General features: G+C 35.9%; 1 protein-coding gene across 1 annotated transcript; it reads right to left on the bottom strand.

Moving 5' to 3' along the window:
• Positions 1–539: 539 nt before the first annotated feature.
• Positions 540–14,760, bottom strand: LOC135692579 (ATP-binding cassette sub-family D member 2). Its single transcript, XM_065210762.2, has 9 exons — positions 13,670–14,760; positions 12,311–12,476; positions 10,296–10,429; positions 6,739–7,032; positions 5,341–5,489; positions 5,040–5,185; positions 3,481–3,565; positions 2,368–2,493; positions 540–1,472 (listed from the first exon to the last, which is right to left on the bottom strand). The coding sequence occupies exons 1-9, from the start codon at positions 14,621–14,623 to the stop codon at positions 1,265–1,267; spliced, it is 2,262 nt and encodes a 753-aa protein (XP_065066834.2). The 5' UTR covers positions 14,624–14,760; the 3' UTR covers positions 540–1,264.
• Between the last annotated feature and the right edge of the window lie 1,555 nt (positions 14,761–16,315).

A 16,315-nucleotide genomic window follows, 5' to 3' on the forward strand; every position in this document is an offset into this window, starting at 1 on the left:
ACCCCTTTCTTGTGACTCGTATGAGAACTTTTATACCTTTTTTTCCGGGATATGATAAAAACCAAATAATAAAAATATTTGTACAAATTTCAAGCGCAGCAGTGTCGAACTGTTTTGTAAAGAATATTGCAATTGGCAGTCATTATGTCACTCACGATCGGAAGACACGCTTGGCTTGCGTGATTCGTGTATGGTTTGGTGATATTTGCCAGTGTTGTAAGTAGGCGGGAAGAGGTGCTCACCATTCTTACGCAAAGAGACTAGCAATTTGCCTATGGTAAGGCGATCCTTACGAGTTCCTTGTGGGTGGGAAGAGCTTCTTCACTTTTGGGCACTCAAAAAAATAACTTACTGAAACTTCACTTTTTCCAGTAAATTTCACTTCCTTGGTCTTCTGAGGAAAGTCATTCTAGCTCAAGTTTCAGACAAAATGCATCGAAAATTTGCACGAAAAATAACGTAGTTAGGACACTACAGTAAGGGATAACCAGATAATTTTCAATTAAGGCAACTGCAGAAGAATGCAAAAATGTAAGAAGTTTCTTTCCAAAGCATATATTTCTTAAAACAGGCAGCTTTCTAATTCTCAAAATTAAATATTCTCACCAATAAGTTGAACAATTGTCAACAATTGACAAACATTTCAAATTCAATGCATCCAATCACAATAAACGCCATTGGCAATGGAAATTTCTATTTATGACAAAAGTATGCCTACTTTTCAGCGACTAATTTGGAAAAGATACAGTTTAAGTCGAAATTGCAGCCAAAAAATACTTGAAAAGCCCTGTTGTTTCAAATGTCTCATTGAATTTGATAAGCATAAAGAGCCTTAAAATGAGAAAGTATCAATCAAACCTGTCATTTTTTGGGCCAATTAGCTTTATCTTATCAGTCACGTGCAAATAAAGAAATTCTCAATGGTCCATAAACGATGTTGCTCGACTGCAAGTAAGACATTCATTGCTACAATAGGATTAGATTAGGATTAGATTAGATTAGCAGATCGATGCTCTGTAAAACGAAAGCCTACTCCGAGGAGCTGTCTGACGTCAGCAAATTTAGGTCCAGGATAGTCCCCCTTCCCCCTTACTAGAGCATCGAACAAAACGTTAAAATGTTGCTCTATCTAAAAAATAAGAATAGATTACCAAACAAACATTAACATGAATTTTATGAACACATTCAGAAATTACTAGGTTAAGAAACAATTTAAAGAGCCTATAATTTGAAGATGAAATTACGTGATAAATCTGACAACTCGCTATTGATCTATTGCTATGTTCAAGACAGAATCTTCACCAAGAAGAGTACAAAGCTCGTTCAGCCTTCGCTGCATTTCAGGGACTCCCGCAAGCTGTGTTTCTAGCTTCTCTTTTTCTTCACGCAGTGTGAGCCGTGTGGCAGTATTAAGCATTTCCAACCGCCAACCTCCTTCACCATCAAACTGTAGCAAATGTGTGTGAAATTTCCTACAAAGTAAAAAAGACAAAAATACGAAATAGAAAAACTAAAATTAGTCAACCATTCTCAAATCCTTCACAAATTTTTTTTTAATACTTTCACCACCCCCCCCCCCCCGGCTTATCCCCACTTGCCTATGTTTATTCCCCCTTGCCCCTTGCCCCTTCCAAGACTGTCTTTAAGTTATCGATTGAGACATAAGATACCGTACAATTCCGAATAGAAGCTCGAGACTTATAACGGTTCAAAGACACTTTTCTGGGGGCTTATATTTGGGGGGATTATATTCGAGGGGAACTATAATAGGAGTTTTAAGGAATTATCTTTATTTATTCTTTTTCTTATAACGTGGAAAAACTTTTGTAATAATTAGAAAAGGGACAAATTTTATGCCGCGAAAGTCACTCTATAAAGGTAATAAAATAAACACTTTAGTGTCCTTGGAAACTGGAAAAAAATTACAAAAACACACAGAATCACTCAAATTTGACATAAAGATGAATTCTTAAAAACTTTCAAAGAAATGAAGCAAAAATGACCTTTTTGTGTCACATTGATATTTCGCAAAATGTAACGTGATGTGATACACAAGTGAGTCTTGTAAATTGATAGATAAATTATACGATACAAAACAGTATTAAATTGTACGGTTACAACACCATACATACAGCATGACTTGCTATCATATGATACGCTACAAAACCAGACAAAGCGATATTAAAAACGCGATACAATTTGGTATGATAGAACTCGATATCAAAGGCTTACGATACAGTACTATAAGAAACAATAGGATAAAGATGATACAACACATAGGATTAGCTATAAAAGATATGAAGGCTTCTTGGAGGTACATCCTTCAGAAATAACATATTCAGAAATTCTAACAAATCGCAAACTTACCACAAAGATGGCCGATGGGAAATAGTTAACAACGCTATCCCACGATCCTTAGCTTTCTGGAAAATGCTGCCCTCGACATCAATACTGACAGCACTAGTGCATTCATCAAGCAAGGCATACTTTGGCCTGAGAAGAACAAACACATTAGGTAATGCGGATCTTTAAGCGAGATACAGAAAACATTACAGTCACTAAGTGCATGAGCGCACGGGGGTTTGGGGCTGCAGGCCAGGTCATTTGAGGAGAGCCACAGCTCTTGCTCCCCTCCAGGCTCTCCTAAATTGTTCTAAAAAGCAAATTGCTCTCCTTGAAATCAATTTTTTCTTTGATTCTATTCTTATAGCTCACCTGAAACCTACGATGAGAGCTGTTTACTGCCCACTTGCTAAAGTCTTATGGCCAGGCCTGGGACTGCAACCCCCTAAGGTTGAATAAATCTCTAAAATTGACAGCAAATCAGGCAAAAAATTCCATTCTCGGTGGAAAGTTTTCTGCTACACAATCGAATATTTTGTCGGTTTTATTTTTATGACAGAGTGTCTTAAAATTGTTTTTCATTCTTGTTTTAGAAATTACGATGAGAAATTACGATGAGAAATTATGTATGAAAATCAACATGGAGAAACTTGGATAAATCATTTGCAGACGAGATCAAGACAAGTTCCAAAGGGTGCTCTACAAGTTTTTTTCAGTTCCAAAGAGTGCTCTACAAGAATCTCCATCCAATACAGGAATCTCCAAACAAATGTTTGATCTGTGATATAAGCTGACTGATGTCTATACCTGGAGGGACATGTATACTATGTAGTCAATGTTCTTTTTGGCTTCACGAAAATTGTTGTTCTTCAAAGTCATTAATAGATTTCCAGTTTAATAAAAGTATGCAAATTCGGACATTTTGCATTTATTGACAGACTTATTTCAATCTAACTTGAAGCTTTTGGTCTTAGAATTAAATCATAAAATCAACTTTTGCAGATTCATTGCAGTGTGTTTTGATTTTGGCTCAGCTTAGCCCCCCAGCTAAATCTGTAATCTGTAACCCAATAGCTATACCCCCAAAATTGCTTTCCCTTAGCACTACCCCTGGGCCCTTCAACTTCAGCTACTCACATGTGATAAAACAATCTGGCCATTCCCATTCGCTGCTTTTCACCTCCGGACAACACATCCATCCAATCGTTAACTGCATCCCAGCCTACGACAAGAACAACAAATGTGGACGTCAGAGTCATATAATACGAGGATAGTACGTACCCACATATAAGAAATAGCTTTTTTAAACTGAGGCCTCAGAAAGTTCCTTATTAACAGAGACATTATATCACCCGGGTCCAAGTTTCTTATCAATAGGTACTGTCAATTTAAATCAAGTCAAGCTATATGACAGTATTTAATATTTGTATTCAATATGTGTATTTAACATTACTGTTAGTACTATGTAATACATAATCTACAGTATAATTTTTCATATCAATAGAATACACACACTACAACCATCCTAGAGCATAAATAGAAAATAAAAAAACACGACTGTTTATACTTGAAAATAAGATACATTTTAATTTCAGGCCTGAAATTGTTTTATGTAAAATTTTCCCCTTTTTGAAGAAAACGAAATACACACACTACAACCATCCTAGAGCATAAATAGAGAATAAAAAAACACGACTGTTTATACTTGAAAATAAGATACTTTTTAATTTCAGGCCTGAAATTGTTTCTTATAAAATGAGCCCCTTTTGAAGAAAACGAGGCCTGTTTCTTATATAAGGGGTTTTCTAATATGCAGGCTCTTACTGTATATCAATCAGTTCATAAAATTCATTGCGGTGGTGTCAAAATACCTAATAACGTGTATTGAAAGTTATAGACAGTAAGCAATGGTTAGTAAATAGACAACACGTTGCTCTATTGTTAACTATATTGCTTGTGTTTTCATTGGATTGACGTTATACTGATTCCCGTCTATTTTTAACTGTTACTTTTATTTTCATACTATTCTTACTTGTCACTAGAGAATAAACACTGGAGCAGAGCGGGGAGGGGAACGTTAGGTTAAATAGATCTCCAATATAAATAAATGTCTAAGTACTTAAGCAAAACGTTTTTCTCAGACCATGTCCAAATGGCAGAGAATCGATTCCTTAAGAAAAAAACCCTCTGCGATAGACACATAACCTTACATAACCTTTACAACAGATACAACAATTGGTGGTTAGTTATTAGTTCATGCTTGCTAAGTTATCAGTGACTTCAGGTTTGGTTGAGATAATTAGCATTCAAGTTAAATGAAATCCTAACATAAAAGTAAATGTATTTAAAATAAAAGTTTAATGACATAGCACTATTTTGAAAACTAGTCAAAACTTTCTTCAAGTTGCTCATAAAAATCTTTGATCCAAACTCTGCCTTTAGCACCAAAATTCATCCTATATAGAATTCGTCCAAACCCGAGGTCAAAAATTTCGTATTTTGCGAAATGTCCCGAACGAGGCTGTTAATTGGAGTGGTGTATTAGAAATTGCCTGAAGTTTATTGCATCATTTCCTGTTGCGACCCTGCCTTTAAAGTTGTATCTTGGTAAGAACTGGCCTCTGTCACTCTAATTTTTACACATCCTATCCAATACAATATGCCAATAAACAAAAGTCAATGGAACACAAACTCACCCCCTTCTCTTGCAACGAGATACCCAAGATATACATTGTCAAGAATTTCAGCTAATTCTGCCTCTGTCACTCCTTTTGATTTAAAGTCCGCAAAGGTGTCTGGGTAAATCACCTGATCTCGCAAGGAACCAACAGTCATGTAAGGCCTAAAATTAAAAGAGATAAAATTTAATAAGAAAGTAAAATTAAACTTTTCTTAAAAACAAATATATAGCCAGCCCACAGGTTTTTAAGAAAAATCTAAGTTAAACATCTAAGTCTAAGGTAAAATAAAATTAAACAGTCTAAGAAAAGCATATACCTTTGTGGAATGTAGAACATTTCTTGAGGTGAAGGGATTGCAAGCTGACCATCTCCGAAAACAGGCCACAATCCACTTAGTATCCTGAACAAGGAGCTCTTTCCACAACCATTTGGCCCGGCGATTAGCAGATGGGTGCTCGAGTCAATCTATGAAAGACAAGACGCGGGATTATGAGTAAGCAAACATGAATGTCAAATAAACGGAATATTCTTAAATCGAAATGTCTGTTTACAAAGTGAAAAGATGGGACACGAGAGATACGTACAGAAAACCTGTAAATGGAAAGAGGGGATGCAAATAAACTTACTAAAACTTGCTAGATTATACAAAAAGCTCGGCATAAATAGACGGAAGAGATTTTCTATTTCAAACTGAAGGTTTTGTGGGCCCCTTTTCAGTTAAGGCTTTCTTCGACTGGATCCTCGACGTGATTTCCTCGAAGCAATATCGGGAGCGAGTCCGTTAAGTCATCGTCTGTTTTTTTAAGTTTAGTTCTATTAATCCTCATCAGATTCGATATCCTATCCAGCTAACTTCAGAAATCTGGTTTCAGCTCGTCGAGGCCTTCTTAAGCGATACTTACATAGGTATGCATCATCGGCATACATTTATAATCGTTTTTAAAATCGTTCTGGTAGAAAATGCAAGTAAGGGTACCAAACACGAGTCCTGTGGAACATCACACTCATTGATTTTTGCTAGAATTCAATGAAAATTGCAGGACTGTTCGCTTCTAGTAAGATAAAAAGTGAACAAGCTGTGGGAAGTACCCTCAGACAATTCTCCACAAAATATTTTTTTGATCTAAGGTATCGAATGCTTTCTTGACACACAAAATATGCCTTAGTTTATTTTCCTCCATTCAGAATTCTTGAACCATTTATTTATAAAATTCAATCGACATTTCTTTGTACCGTGTACCTTTTGAATGCAAAATGGTGTAAGCAGAGTTTGTTTTGGCTTTTTAGATGCTTCTTTAATTGGTAATGTACGATCTTTTCTTAAAGCACTGACAAAGTCGGTAGTATTTTATTCAGCTAGTAATGGTCTACCTCTGGTTACGAGTCCACCTTAAAAATGATGTTACTCTGTCTAATAACCAGGCTTTAATGAGTTTAGCCCACAGGGTTCTAGAAATGGATTATGAGTTTAGGTGGTGTTGTTTAAGGCGTCAATCAAATCAAGATTAAAGAGGAGTTGATTAGGGGATTGTGCTAAGGGATTAAGGTAAAAATAAATAAGCAAAATTTTATATGCAACATTAACACGCAAAAGTCAATATGCAAGGAGGTTTCCATCCATAATGCTCCAAGCTGGCACCTTCCACACTCAGCACAAACCAAAATACCTGCACTGTTTTTCATGCCCCCTTAAACCAATTACAAAGAGAATCACCTGTAATGACAAATTCGGAACAACGACATCACCCCCGGGTGTAATGATAGATATATTCTGCAGCATAATGTCGCCATCAGTCTTCTTGGCTTGAACCTTCATCAATCCATGCAGATCAACGACTTGCCCATGACCCAGACTCCCATCTAAAGAATCTACTTCCAGAACACCATAATTTTTCGTTTGTGATATCTCTTTCAATTTACCAGTCTTGACAAAATGCCCTTTGTTTATGTCTTCAAAAACATTTATCATTTGCGAGACTCTGTGTGTATATCCAGCAAGCTCGATTATCTGTAACGAAAACAGCAAGAACTTGAACATAACTTGACAATGTGTTAAAAAAGTTTGAAGCTCAATAGATTAGAGGCATCAATATTTCTTCTACTTTAGTAACATTCAACTTGTGTCTAGTTCCTTAGTAACATTTGATTTTTTATCATCGTAATAAATATATAATACAACTGCAGCGAGAAATTTTGACATTTTTTTATGCTCTCACCAAATGTAAGCTGAACAATTCTAGCCTACTTCCTGAGGTGGCTATAAATTCGAAATGAAAATGTCGCTAAAAAGTAGATCAATTCATTTGCAATGTGTTAATGACGTCATTCAATCTTATTAATTGAAAAGTAACTGGATGGTCTTTTTGATAAAGAGTCTTGAGGGCAAAGGGTACCTTTTTAAATTTGCAGTTGCTTTAAAGGCCGGTTTACACGATCATATTCAGGTCACATTTGCATCACATATTTTATGTGATCACAGAATGTGATCGTGTAAACGACCTTACAAGTTGCTTGAAGTTGTACGAAGCAGCAAGACTTAATCCTTTTTAATTGCCTGTTAATTCGATGTCACAGATTTTTCATTTGACCAGTGATCAAATGGAAATGTCTGTGAAGCAATTTTTTCAAAGGCACCGACAAGTCTTTGCTGTCCTGGGTAGATCGGGAACTGTTTGGCGCCCATTTTATCAGTGATCTGCCTTCATTAAATGTTTACGTTTCATTTGTTGTCAGTGGAAGTCGAGAGCGAGGAAGATAAGAGAGTTTTAGCAGCTATTTTATTAGCCTGCGCAGTGATGAAAACAAAAATAAAAAAAGACGGAAAAGGAGTTGTTGGACAAAGCCCTGGCTATGCAGGCACTACGAAAGGGGCATATATAATGGCCTGCAGGGACAGATTTAGCGGGGGTGTGGGGGTGCAACACCCCCCAATAGTTATGTGTTCTTCGGTAAATTTTGTTTCATTCGGTAAAAATCATTTGTTGGTAGTCAATGGTAAAAAAATAACGCTAAGATTTTACTTTATTTATTTTTATCAGTATTTATTTTCTTATCAGTAGCGTAGCGGGGGGGGGGATTCTCAAATGTATTTTGAGCTGATCTCAAGGGTATCATTGCAAAAATTCACGGGCACCCTAAAATTCAAATTCAAATAACAATGGCTGATTTTGCCACAGGTCAATAACCAACTCGACAATTTTGTCTTTCCATTCGAATTTCTTGACTTTCCTTCTGTTTTGGTACGGTTTGCCTGCAGCTGATTTAATGGCCTGAAATGAGAATGAAGACTCTTCGTAGTATTCTGATTGCGTATCAGGAATGAATTCCACGTCAATGTTGCCCATCTTTCTAGAAACGTAGGTCCTTTTCCTCAAATACGTCGATACAAATGAACTCGAAATAGTACTCAGGACAGCAAAGACTTGTCGGTGCCTTTGAAAAAATTGCATCACAGACTTTCCATTTGATCGCTAGTCAAATGAAAAATCTGTGACATCGAATTAACAGGCAATTAAAAAGGATTATTTTTTGCTGCTTCGTACAACTTCAAGCAACTTGTAAGGTCGTTTACACGATCACATTCTGTGATCACATAAAATATGTGATGCAAATGTGACCTGAATATGATCGTGTAAACCGGCCTTAACTGAGAGACAAAGCGGCCTTTTTGATGTCCCCCAAATATATTTTCAGCATCAGAAAGCTGTCAGGGGTGGTTTAGTCCTGTTTTAGATATTCTAAATGGCTACTTAGAAACTGGTTGTTTAAATGGTTAAGTTTGAGCTAACTTCGAAAACAGTTGCTAACATTTGAGCTTCCAAGCCTCGACACTGACGGCACCTCTAAATTTCGTAAAAAGAGTGTAGGAAGTTCGACTCTGACAATGAGCCTTGGCTTAATGAAATAGAAGACTAATGTAACATTGAAAGCAAAAAAATCGTTTATGAACAGATGATTGTTATCAAAAAAGAGGGTAAAATAAGGGCCTAAACTTCATTTGCTAAATTTTAGCTATATAGTTTAAGTACAGTTATCGGTTTTACTCTCCACTGTCACATGACACCTATACATTAAGCATATCAAATGCTTACAGCTTTTATCTCGGGCTCAGCCGTCAAAGTTACAAGAGGAATTTATTCAATCATCTTTTAATATGATCTCAAAGAGAGTAATACAGACCTTCAAGTCAGCTTGTAAAAGTCTAGATGCTTAAGCCTTGGTAAGCCCTTGTGACAATGTAAGATTGTCTGCTCCTATATATACATTTGTCCTAGCCTTTAAATTTGGCTTGTTGGAGAAGGGGTGTAAGTAACTGCTGTAGGAAAGTACAACTGACTGGAGGGATTAGGTAGACAAAAACTAGGTAACTTTTAACATAGAAACATTTTAGCAACAGATCATTGCTACACCCTTTGTCAATTATAGAAGATATTTCTTTTAAATGATATTGCCAAATATAACCTTATCGCCCTTATCCACTTTTTGTTCATTTTGACACCAGATTACAACATCTTGGCTCATTCTGTTAGCCAAAAAATCATTTTCAGTCAAAAACATTTCCTAATAAAAGTTTTTATGAAAACATGAAAAAACAAAAGATGTGTTTTTGCAAAACATTGTGCTTGGAATGTTTTCACAAATCTTCAGCTTGTCTAAGTTGCCACGTCCAGGGTTGCCAGATTTTTGGAGTGGTTGGTGGCCAAATATCTTATGGTTGAAAGTTAAATTAGACCACTTAAACGAAATATACAAGAAAGCTCGATTTTTGCTGAGTAATACTGTTATAAAATACTGTTATAAAAATTGTTAATGTGAGGAGTAATACTGTTATAAAAATTGGCTTCGAAGGTTACAAAAGCTTTCCCTAGCCTTTATCTTGAACTGTCTGATATCTTTTTATTTTTGTCATGTTTCGTAAATTCCAATTTTGAACTTATTTTTAAAGAGTGTTGAATATCTTCTGTGCAAAAAATTGTTGTTTTCTTTGTATCTTTGTTGTTTTTTCAACATGAGGTCAGAATTCAGCCAACTTTTACTTCTTGAGCAAAAGACCAAATTTCTGCATTTTTGGTTTGAAAAAATACCAAAAATGCAGAAATTTGGCTGTCAAAATCACTGGTCTAAACTTTCTTTCTAGGCCAGTGGCCAAAAACTGGTTCCCCACTGGTTTCTTATTAGGCAACATTTATACAAAAAAATTGCAAATTCTGTGGTGGTGGATAAATTCATGAATTTTTTGTCAATTTCATACAGAATTACCCAAATGCTAACCTCTTTATAAGATGAAAATATTCTCTCAATGGCATCTGCACCAGAAACCAAAAGATTACGTGATATTGTAAAAGCTTGAGCTCTTTCACTGATTGCATCTCCACCATCTTTTATCTCATCATTGGGCAAATTGTCTACAAAAGAGTCAAAGTAAGTTCTTTTAATAGTGTCCACTTAACAGAAAAAGATTTTCTTAGTTTATTAGAACCAATTCCAGGTTTAAATTCCAACTAATCTCCAGGAATTCAGGTAACCACTGTATTCTGGAAACAAAGACAAATGTAAGCTTAAAACAAATATATAGTTATATATGCTTGCGCATAAAGAAGAAACCAAGAAGTAGAGGAAAGTGGTAGGAGTGTCTCTTCCTAAACAGGCTTTGCCATTTGTTATGAGTGACCTTCTGTGCGGGCCCTAGCAGCCTCCTTAATCATTCAAGAAGGGCCATCAATCATTCGGTTCTCAACCAATTTCTAAGTAAAATCTTTGTAATATCTTTAACCTCCATTCATTCCAGAGACCATAACTTGGTTATGTTAATCACATAGAAATATTGAGGATGATATTCCATGGATTAGTGCTACATCGGAAATTTGTACTCAAATAATCTTTTCTATCTTTCTTAACGGCCCATCTACTTGTACTCAAATGTTTTTTAAATGCAGATATTTTTGTCTATTCTAAGAAAAATTGGTACAATATGCCGCTCATTAAAAGTGAATTGTATCGATATTCCAACGTTGTTTGGACCTTCTTTGTATGCCATTGTGAGGAGGCAGAGCTAAAGTGTGTTATTACACTGCAGTGTACTGAATTTGAAAAATTCACAATAACATTTATTTTGTTGATTTAAGTTAATGTGTGGAAATATGAACTTGAAAAGTGTGAATAGTATGTTATTTGCTAGTGAATCTTCATAAATAAAGGTGTCTTTTTTGCACCATACTTGTTGAGAGCCAGAGTAATGTAAATTAGAAAATTATTTCTGTGTTATTTTCTTCCTTTTTCCCAAAAGAATTCAAAATCCCCTATAAGCTAAATGATGAAATTGCTGTACTAGCCAAAAATCAGAAGCCAGTCATTCTGAAAATTTTACATATATACTTTTGATTGCCTTTTGACATTACCATATGAAAATGAAAATTTTACAAAAGAGCTCTTTGACCATCACAAAAAGAACTAATTTTGTTGCAAAATTGTTCCAATTCCCTATGGTTGATTCACCAAGAATAAGTTTTCACATTATAAGTAGGCATTTTATTATTGGGCATGGTCAAAAAGGCATGACATATCCGTATCTGGGCCTGACTGTCCAACCAAACCTGGCTTCACCACTGTCTAGGCTGTAAATCAGTTTTTACAACAAATCAGTTGTTGAGTTGAGAAATAGAGGACATTTTAAGAATAAGTGAATAAGAACCAGATTCAAGCATGGAAGAATTTTATAAATAGGACAACAGTAGATAGAACTTTTTCATTTTTTCAGTTGCAGTATTTGACATCTACTAATTTCCTTCTTGAGCTTCAAGACCCTCTTGTCTTTAATATTTTCTTACTAAATCATGTGGTCTTTTGAAAATGTATTCAAAACACTAAATTAATAAACTTTACATTTTGTCAAATACATCTGCCGGTGTCTAACAAAGAGAGCAATCTACCGCCCACCTGCCAAAGTTCTTATGCCCAGGTCTGCTCCTGGAGTATTTGAATTGTAAGATAGCGTAAATTAAAAGCTATTAATACACATGCTTTGGGTACATGCAAAATCCTTTCAACTCAGGCTGGCATCTTGAATATATGAGAGAGAAAAATATGAGATAGATGAGATACGCAGAGCTGCACATGCTTTTGGTGCATAGATCAAGAGTTTCACACTTAATGCAATCATTAGGCAACCTTCCTATTCTATACATCATGAGTGTAACACCTCATTGGTACATTTTGTTACATATTATAAGCAAATGCATTTCCAGAAAGTTTTTAAATTAATAGGGATTTATAAAATGTATGCATACCTGAACCATAAATAATTGGTAGGGCCGTCATCACCATTCCACTAGCACTCCATAAATATTTCATCAAAAATTGCTCCAGCATAATGTACCAAAGACGTTTTGACAATATGAGTTCAATCTGATTTGACAGTGCTTTGTAGCTTCTTTTCAGCAAGTTAAGTTCCACCTAAAAACAAATTATCACAATTAAATGTTAAATAAAGACAGTGATCAGAATCAATTACTTTGAAGGGTTATAGAAACTAATTTAGTGCCATATCTAACTGCCATGCTAGGGGGTTTACCTTGGAGAGAAAATAGAGAGGTGCCAACAAGAAAAAATCTTATGACCCTGGTATCACACATTGGCCGACTTTTGACATACAGATGGCTTAAGTAACATGAGAATCTGATGATGGCTTTTCAACTCATTTGCACCTATTTCCGTAGCTCAATGTTGTCATATTTTTGTCTATTATAAGAAAAAATGTGTCTGTTCATCAATATGGTACTCGGCAAGTCATCAAAAATAATATTTTCCTAACCCAAAAAAATACCCTGCAATATGGTCTCAGGTCAGTGCGTTATTGTGGAGCTAAATACTGGAATGACACTCCTGTGGAAATAAAACAATCTCCATCTGTTAATAGTTTTTGTCAAAAAATCAAAGCTTTCCTATTTGAAACTAATTACTAAATTTTGGAAAAGTGGATATTAAAAATGTCACCATCTGCCCATCAAGTAGTTTTGTCAACATCATAATGTCAATTAAAGAAATCAATTTTATATGAGATACTTTTATAATAGGGGGTGTTCTCTCCTCAATTAGTCTAACTACTGAGAGAGCTCCTCCTGTAAGTAATTCCCTCCATACAATCTATCTTGTGTCTATGTTTAGTATTGGTATATCGTATTAATTTCTTGTATTTTAGATGTATGCTTGTCTTGTTATTGATAAATTGTATGTAGTGGAATTTAAAAAATGAAAACTGAACTGAACTGAAAACTGTCATATTTGGAAGTGAAATACTCAAATCCAGTTGTACATTTCTGCCACTTTGCTTATGCTATGGCATTTGTCTCAGAAGCATTTACCGGCTTTATTATCATAGATATTAGTGTTTGTGGCTGTTTAAAAAGCTTGTAAATGAACTTTAGTTCTAGTCTTAGCTTTTGAGCATATGTTAAACACAAATCCAGTGCAAGAAATGTAGAGCCAGTGATTGTGTAATGTGGAATTGGTGAACTGCTCAGAGTTTACAATATTGAACTTTGGGGATAGGCTGGAAAATACCAACACCCTTCCCAGAATCATAGATGTCAAGAAATATCAAAAATATAAACAAATTTGATGCCAAAATCAATTCCATTGATCTTTACCTTGTGTCCACCATAAAAAGCGATCTCTTCTGAGTTTGTGATTATCCTTGAGTGAATATACCTGAGGTATCCACGTTTTTGTGATTCTTCAGATACAAGCTTCCCAAAACGAGGTGAAAATGTCTTCAAAATTTCACTGGTGGCAAATGTGACAAGTGTTGCCAGTGACAGTGGCACAGCCCAAGAACTGCCACGTTTTGAGGCAATTCCTTTCAATGTGAAACAAATGACAATGATATCTAGCAATGGCTTAGTTATGTGGGAGTAAAGATGTGCCACTGAATCTGCAAAAAGTCTTAGATCTTCTGTCAAACATTCATCTGGGTTTACAAGCCTATTATCTAAGTTTCCAATTTTATAATAAGTTTGCTTATCAAAGTAGAGATTGTATGAATGAGTAACAAGCCTGTTCCTAAATGCGAGGCTTAATTTTTTCTCCAGATACCTAAGCAAACTGTTTATAAATGAACATGGAACTGCAACCAGTATCCATTTTAACAAATATGCTAAAAACTTCTTAACATCTTTCTGAACAATGCTTCTTGCCAGTCGACCATCTAAAGCAGCAACATATATGGATAAAAACGTTCTGGTTACAAGTGCACCAGAATGAAGCGTGAGAAATCCAAATTCTTTTGTCCATATTCCAGGCAAAATAACACGAATCAATTTGTAAAGCTCTTTCACAAAATCAAAATTGACACGTGGTGAACCCTTTTCATTTTTAGCAACTTCGCCATCATCTGGAGGCGTCGTCAAGAAATTAATACTCCTTTTGGCATTATCAACCGAAGAATTGCCTTGAAACTTTTCTACGATTTTTGGGTAGGCGCATTGAAACAGTTTCCGTGCACCATAGGCCCCTAGACATGTAACACCGGTGGCTAGCAGGATGTTTCTCCCATTTACTTTCGTATTGATTCTGTTAACATGGTCTTCGAGGATTCTTTGCATCTTTGCAGCAAACTTTCAGTGTCACCTCATCGTCCTTTTTAATAAAACTAACCCTACATCCCTGGGTTCTGCCCTCGATTAACAGACAACACCTCAGCACCTGCCTCCTCACAAAGAAGTTGCCCAATGTACTGTCGGCAGGATCAAGCTTGTGTCGTCATAGAACTTTTGTTACTAATAATAATCATGATCTTATCTAATTTATCAGTGCTGTGGCGGCACCAGCCACCAGGGCCGTCGACAACCAGCTCGGACCCAGGGGTGATTAACAAAACTGGGCCCCCAAAAAATTTCTGTGGCCACGCCCTTCAGTCTCCCGGAGAACTAGAGAAACGCTCTTTTTAGCTACAATTGTTGAAAAAGTTTTCGATATTTGCGTAATTGATATTTTCGCATAATTTTTGCATCGATGAATAAAGCTTATTTTTTACCAATCGAGCCTCTGTGCAGGAGCGGATTTAAGCAACAATGATTGGGGGGAGGTGTTAGATATTAATTGGATTTTGGCGCCACACCCTTCGGGTCACTGGAAAATGATAGAAACTCCCATTTTCAAGATTAGGTTTTAAACTTTACGGTAAAGAAGATAAGAAGATTAATAATGTAAAAACGTGGCGTTATTTTGTTACTACTGATTAGGCCTACCAAAAATGTTTCTTACCGAATGGAAGCAAAATTTACCGAAGGACACAGAAATATTAGGGGGTGTCACACCCCTACAACCCCCGCTAAATCTGTCTCAGCCTCTGTGTTCTTGAAATGTGTGTTCTTATAAAAAAGAGAGTGTATGTATAGACTATAAGCGTCATTTTGTAGCATCTTGGATAGTGATGTGCAAGACAGGGATGTCATGAAGAGGACTCAAGGGCCAATTCTCCTTGTTAAAATTCAGAGAGATTTCGGGGGACTCTGGCCACCCTCACCCCTCCCCCTTTAACAAGCGAGCACGGCTGCCAACCTTCAGTGAATTCGCTATTTCCTATTGACCTTTTTGAGTTGGTGAACTGTTTTAATGATTCCAAAACGTCATGGGTGTTGCTTCTAGAAGCTGCCTATATCACAGCTCCCTTCCTTTCTTTATAGGATAGTACCCCACCCCTGGTTTAGAGGCAAATATAGCCCCCTCTTCCCGAAAGACGATATTCTTAAAGTCCCAGGGGGATACTCATATATATTTAAGATAGGGGTGCTCAGGTTACTTTTTGGAACTAAAATTTGAGCGAAAGTTATTTTTCTGGGTCAGCCAATTGTGCAATTACTTTTTTAGGTTCATGAAATGCCGAATGATTTTTTTGGGGTTTTGAATGTGAGAAAATTTTAAAAAATAGAGGAAAAAAAGGTTTACACACTAAACATGATTCATTTTTCATTTATTGCAGATGAAAACTTCATAATCATAAGAGTATCCAGAATGATATAAGGATTAATTGACACATCATAATCCCACAAAGCTAACAATTGGCTAACAATTTGTTATTTTTTTGGGTGTGCAAGGCAAGAAAAATATTGTATGCTAAAAATTATTTTTTTGGGCTGATGGCTCGTACCCAAGCCTGAGCGCCCCAATCCTAAATATATATGAGTACCCCCTGGGTCTTTAGTTTCTCTAGCAGTTATCATTAGCTGTATTCTGTTTTTCTGTTATTATATTATGTTTGCATTCACAGGAGTTTCGTGTTTGAAACAATGTTG

This window comes from Rhopilema esculentum, chromosome 3 (assembly GCF_057945365.1).
Source record: "Rhopilema esculentum isolate cy_ngs chromosome 3, ASM5794536v1, whole genome shotgun sequence".
In the NCBI taxonomy this organism is placed as follows: domain Eukaryota; kingdom Metazoa; phylum Cnidaria; class Scyphozoa; order Rhizostomeae; family Rhizostomatidae; genus Rhopilema; species Rhopilema esculentum.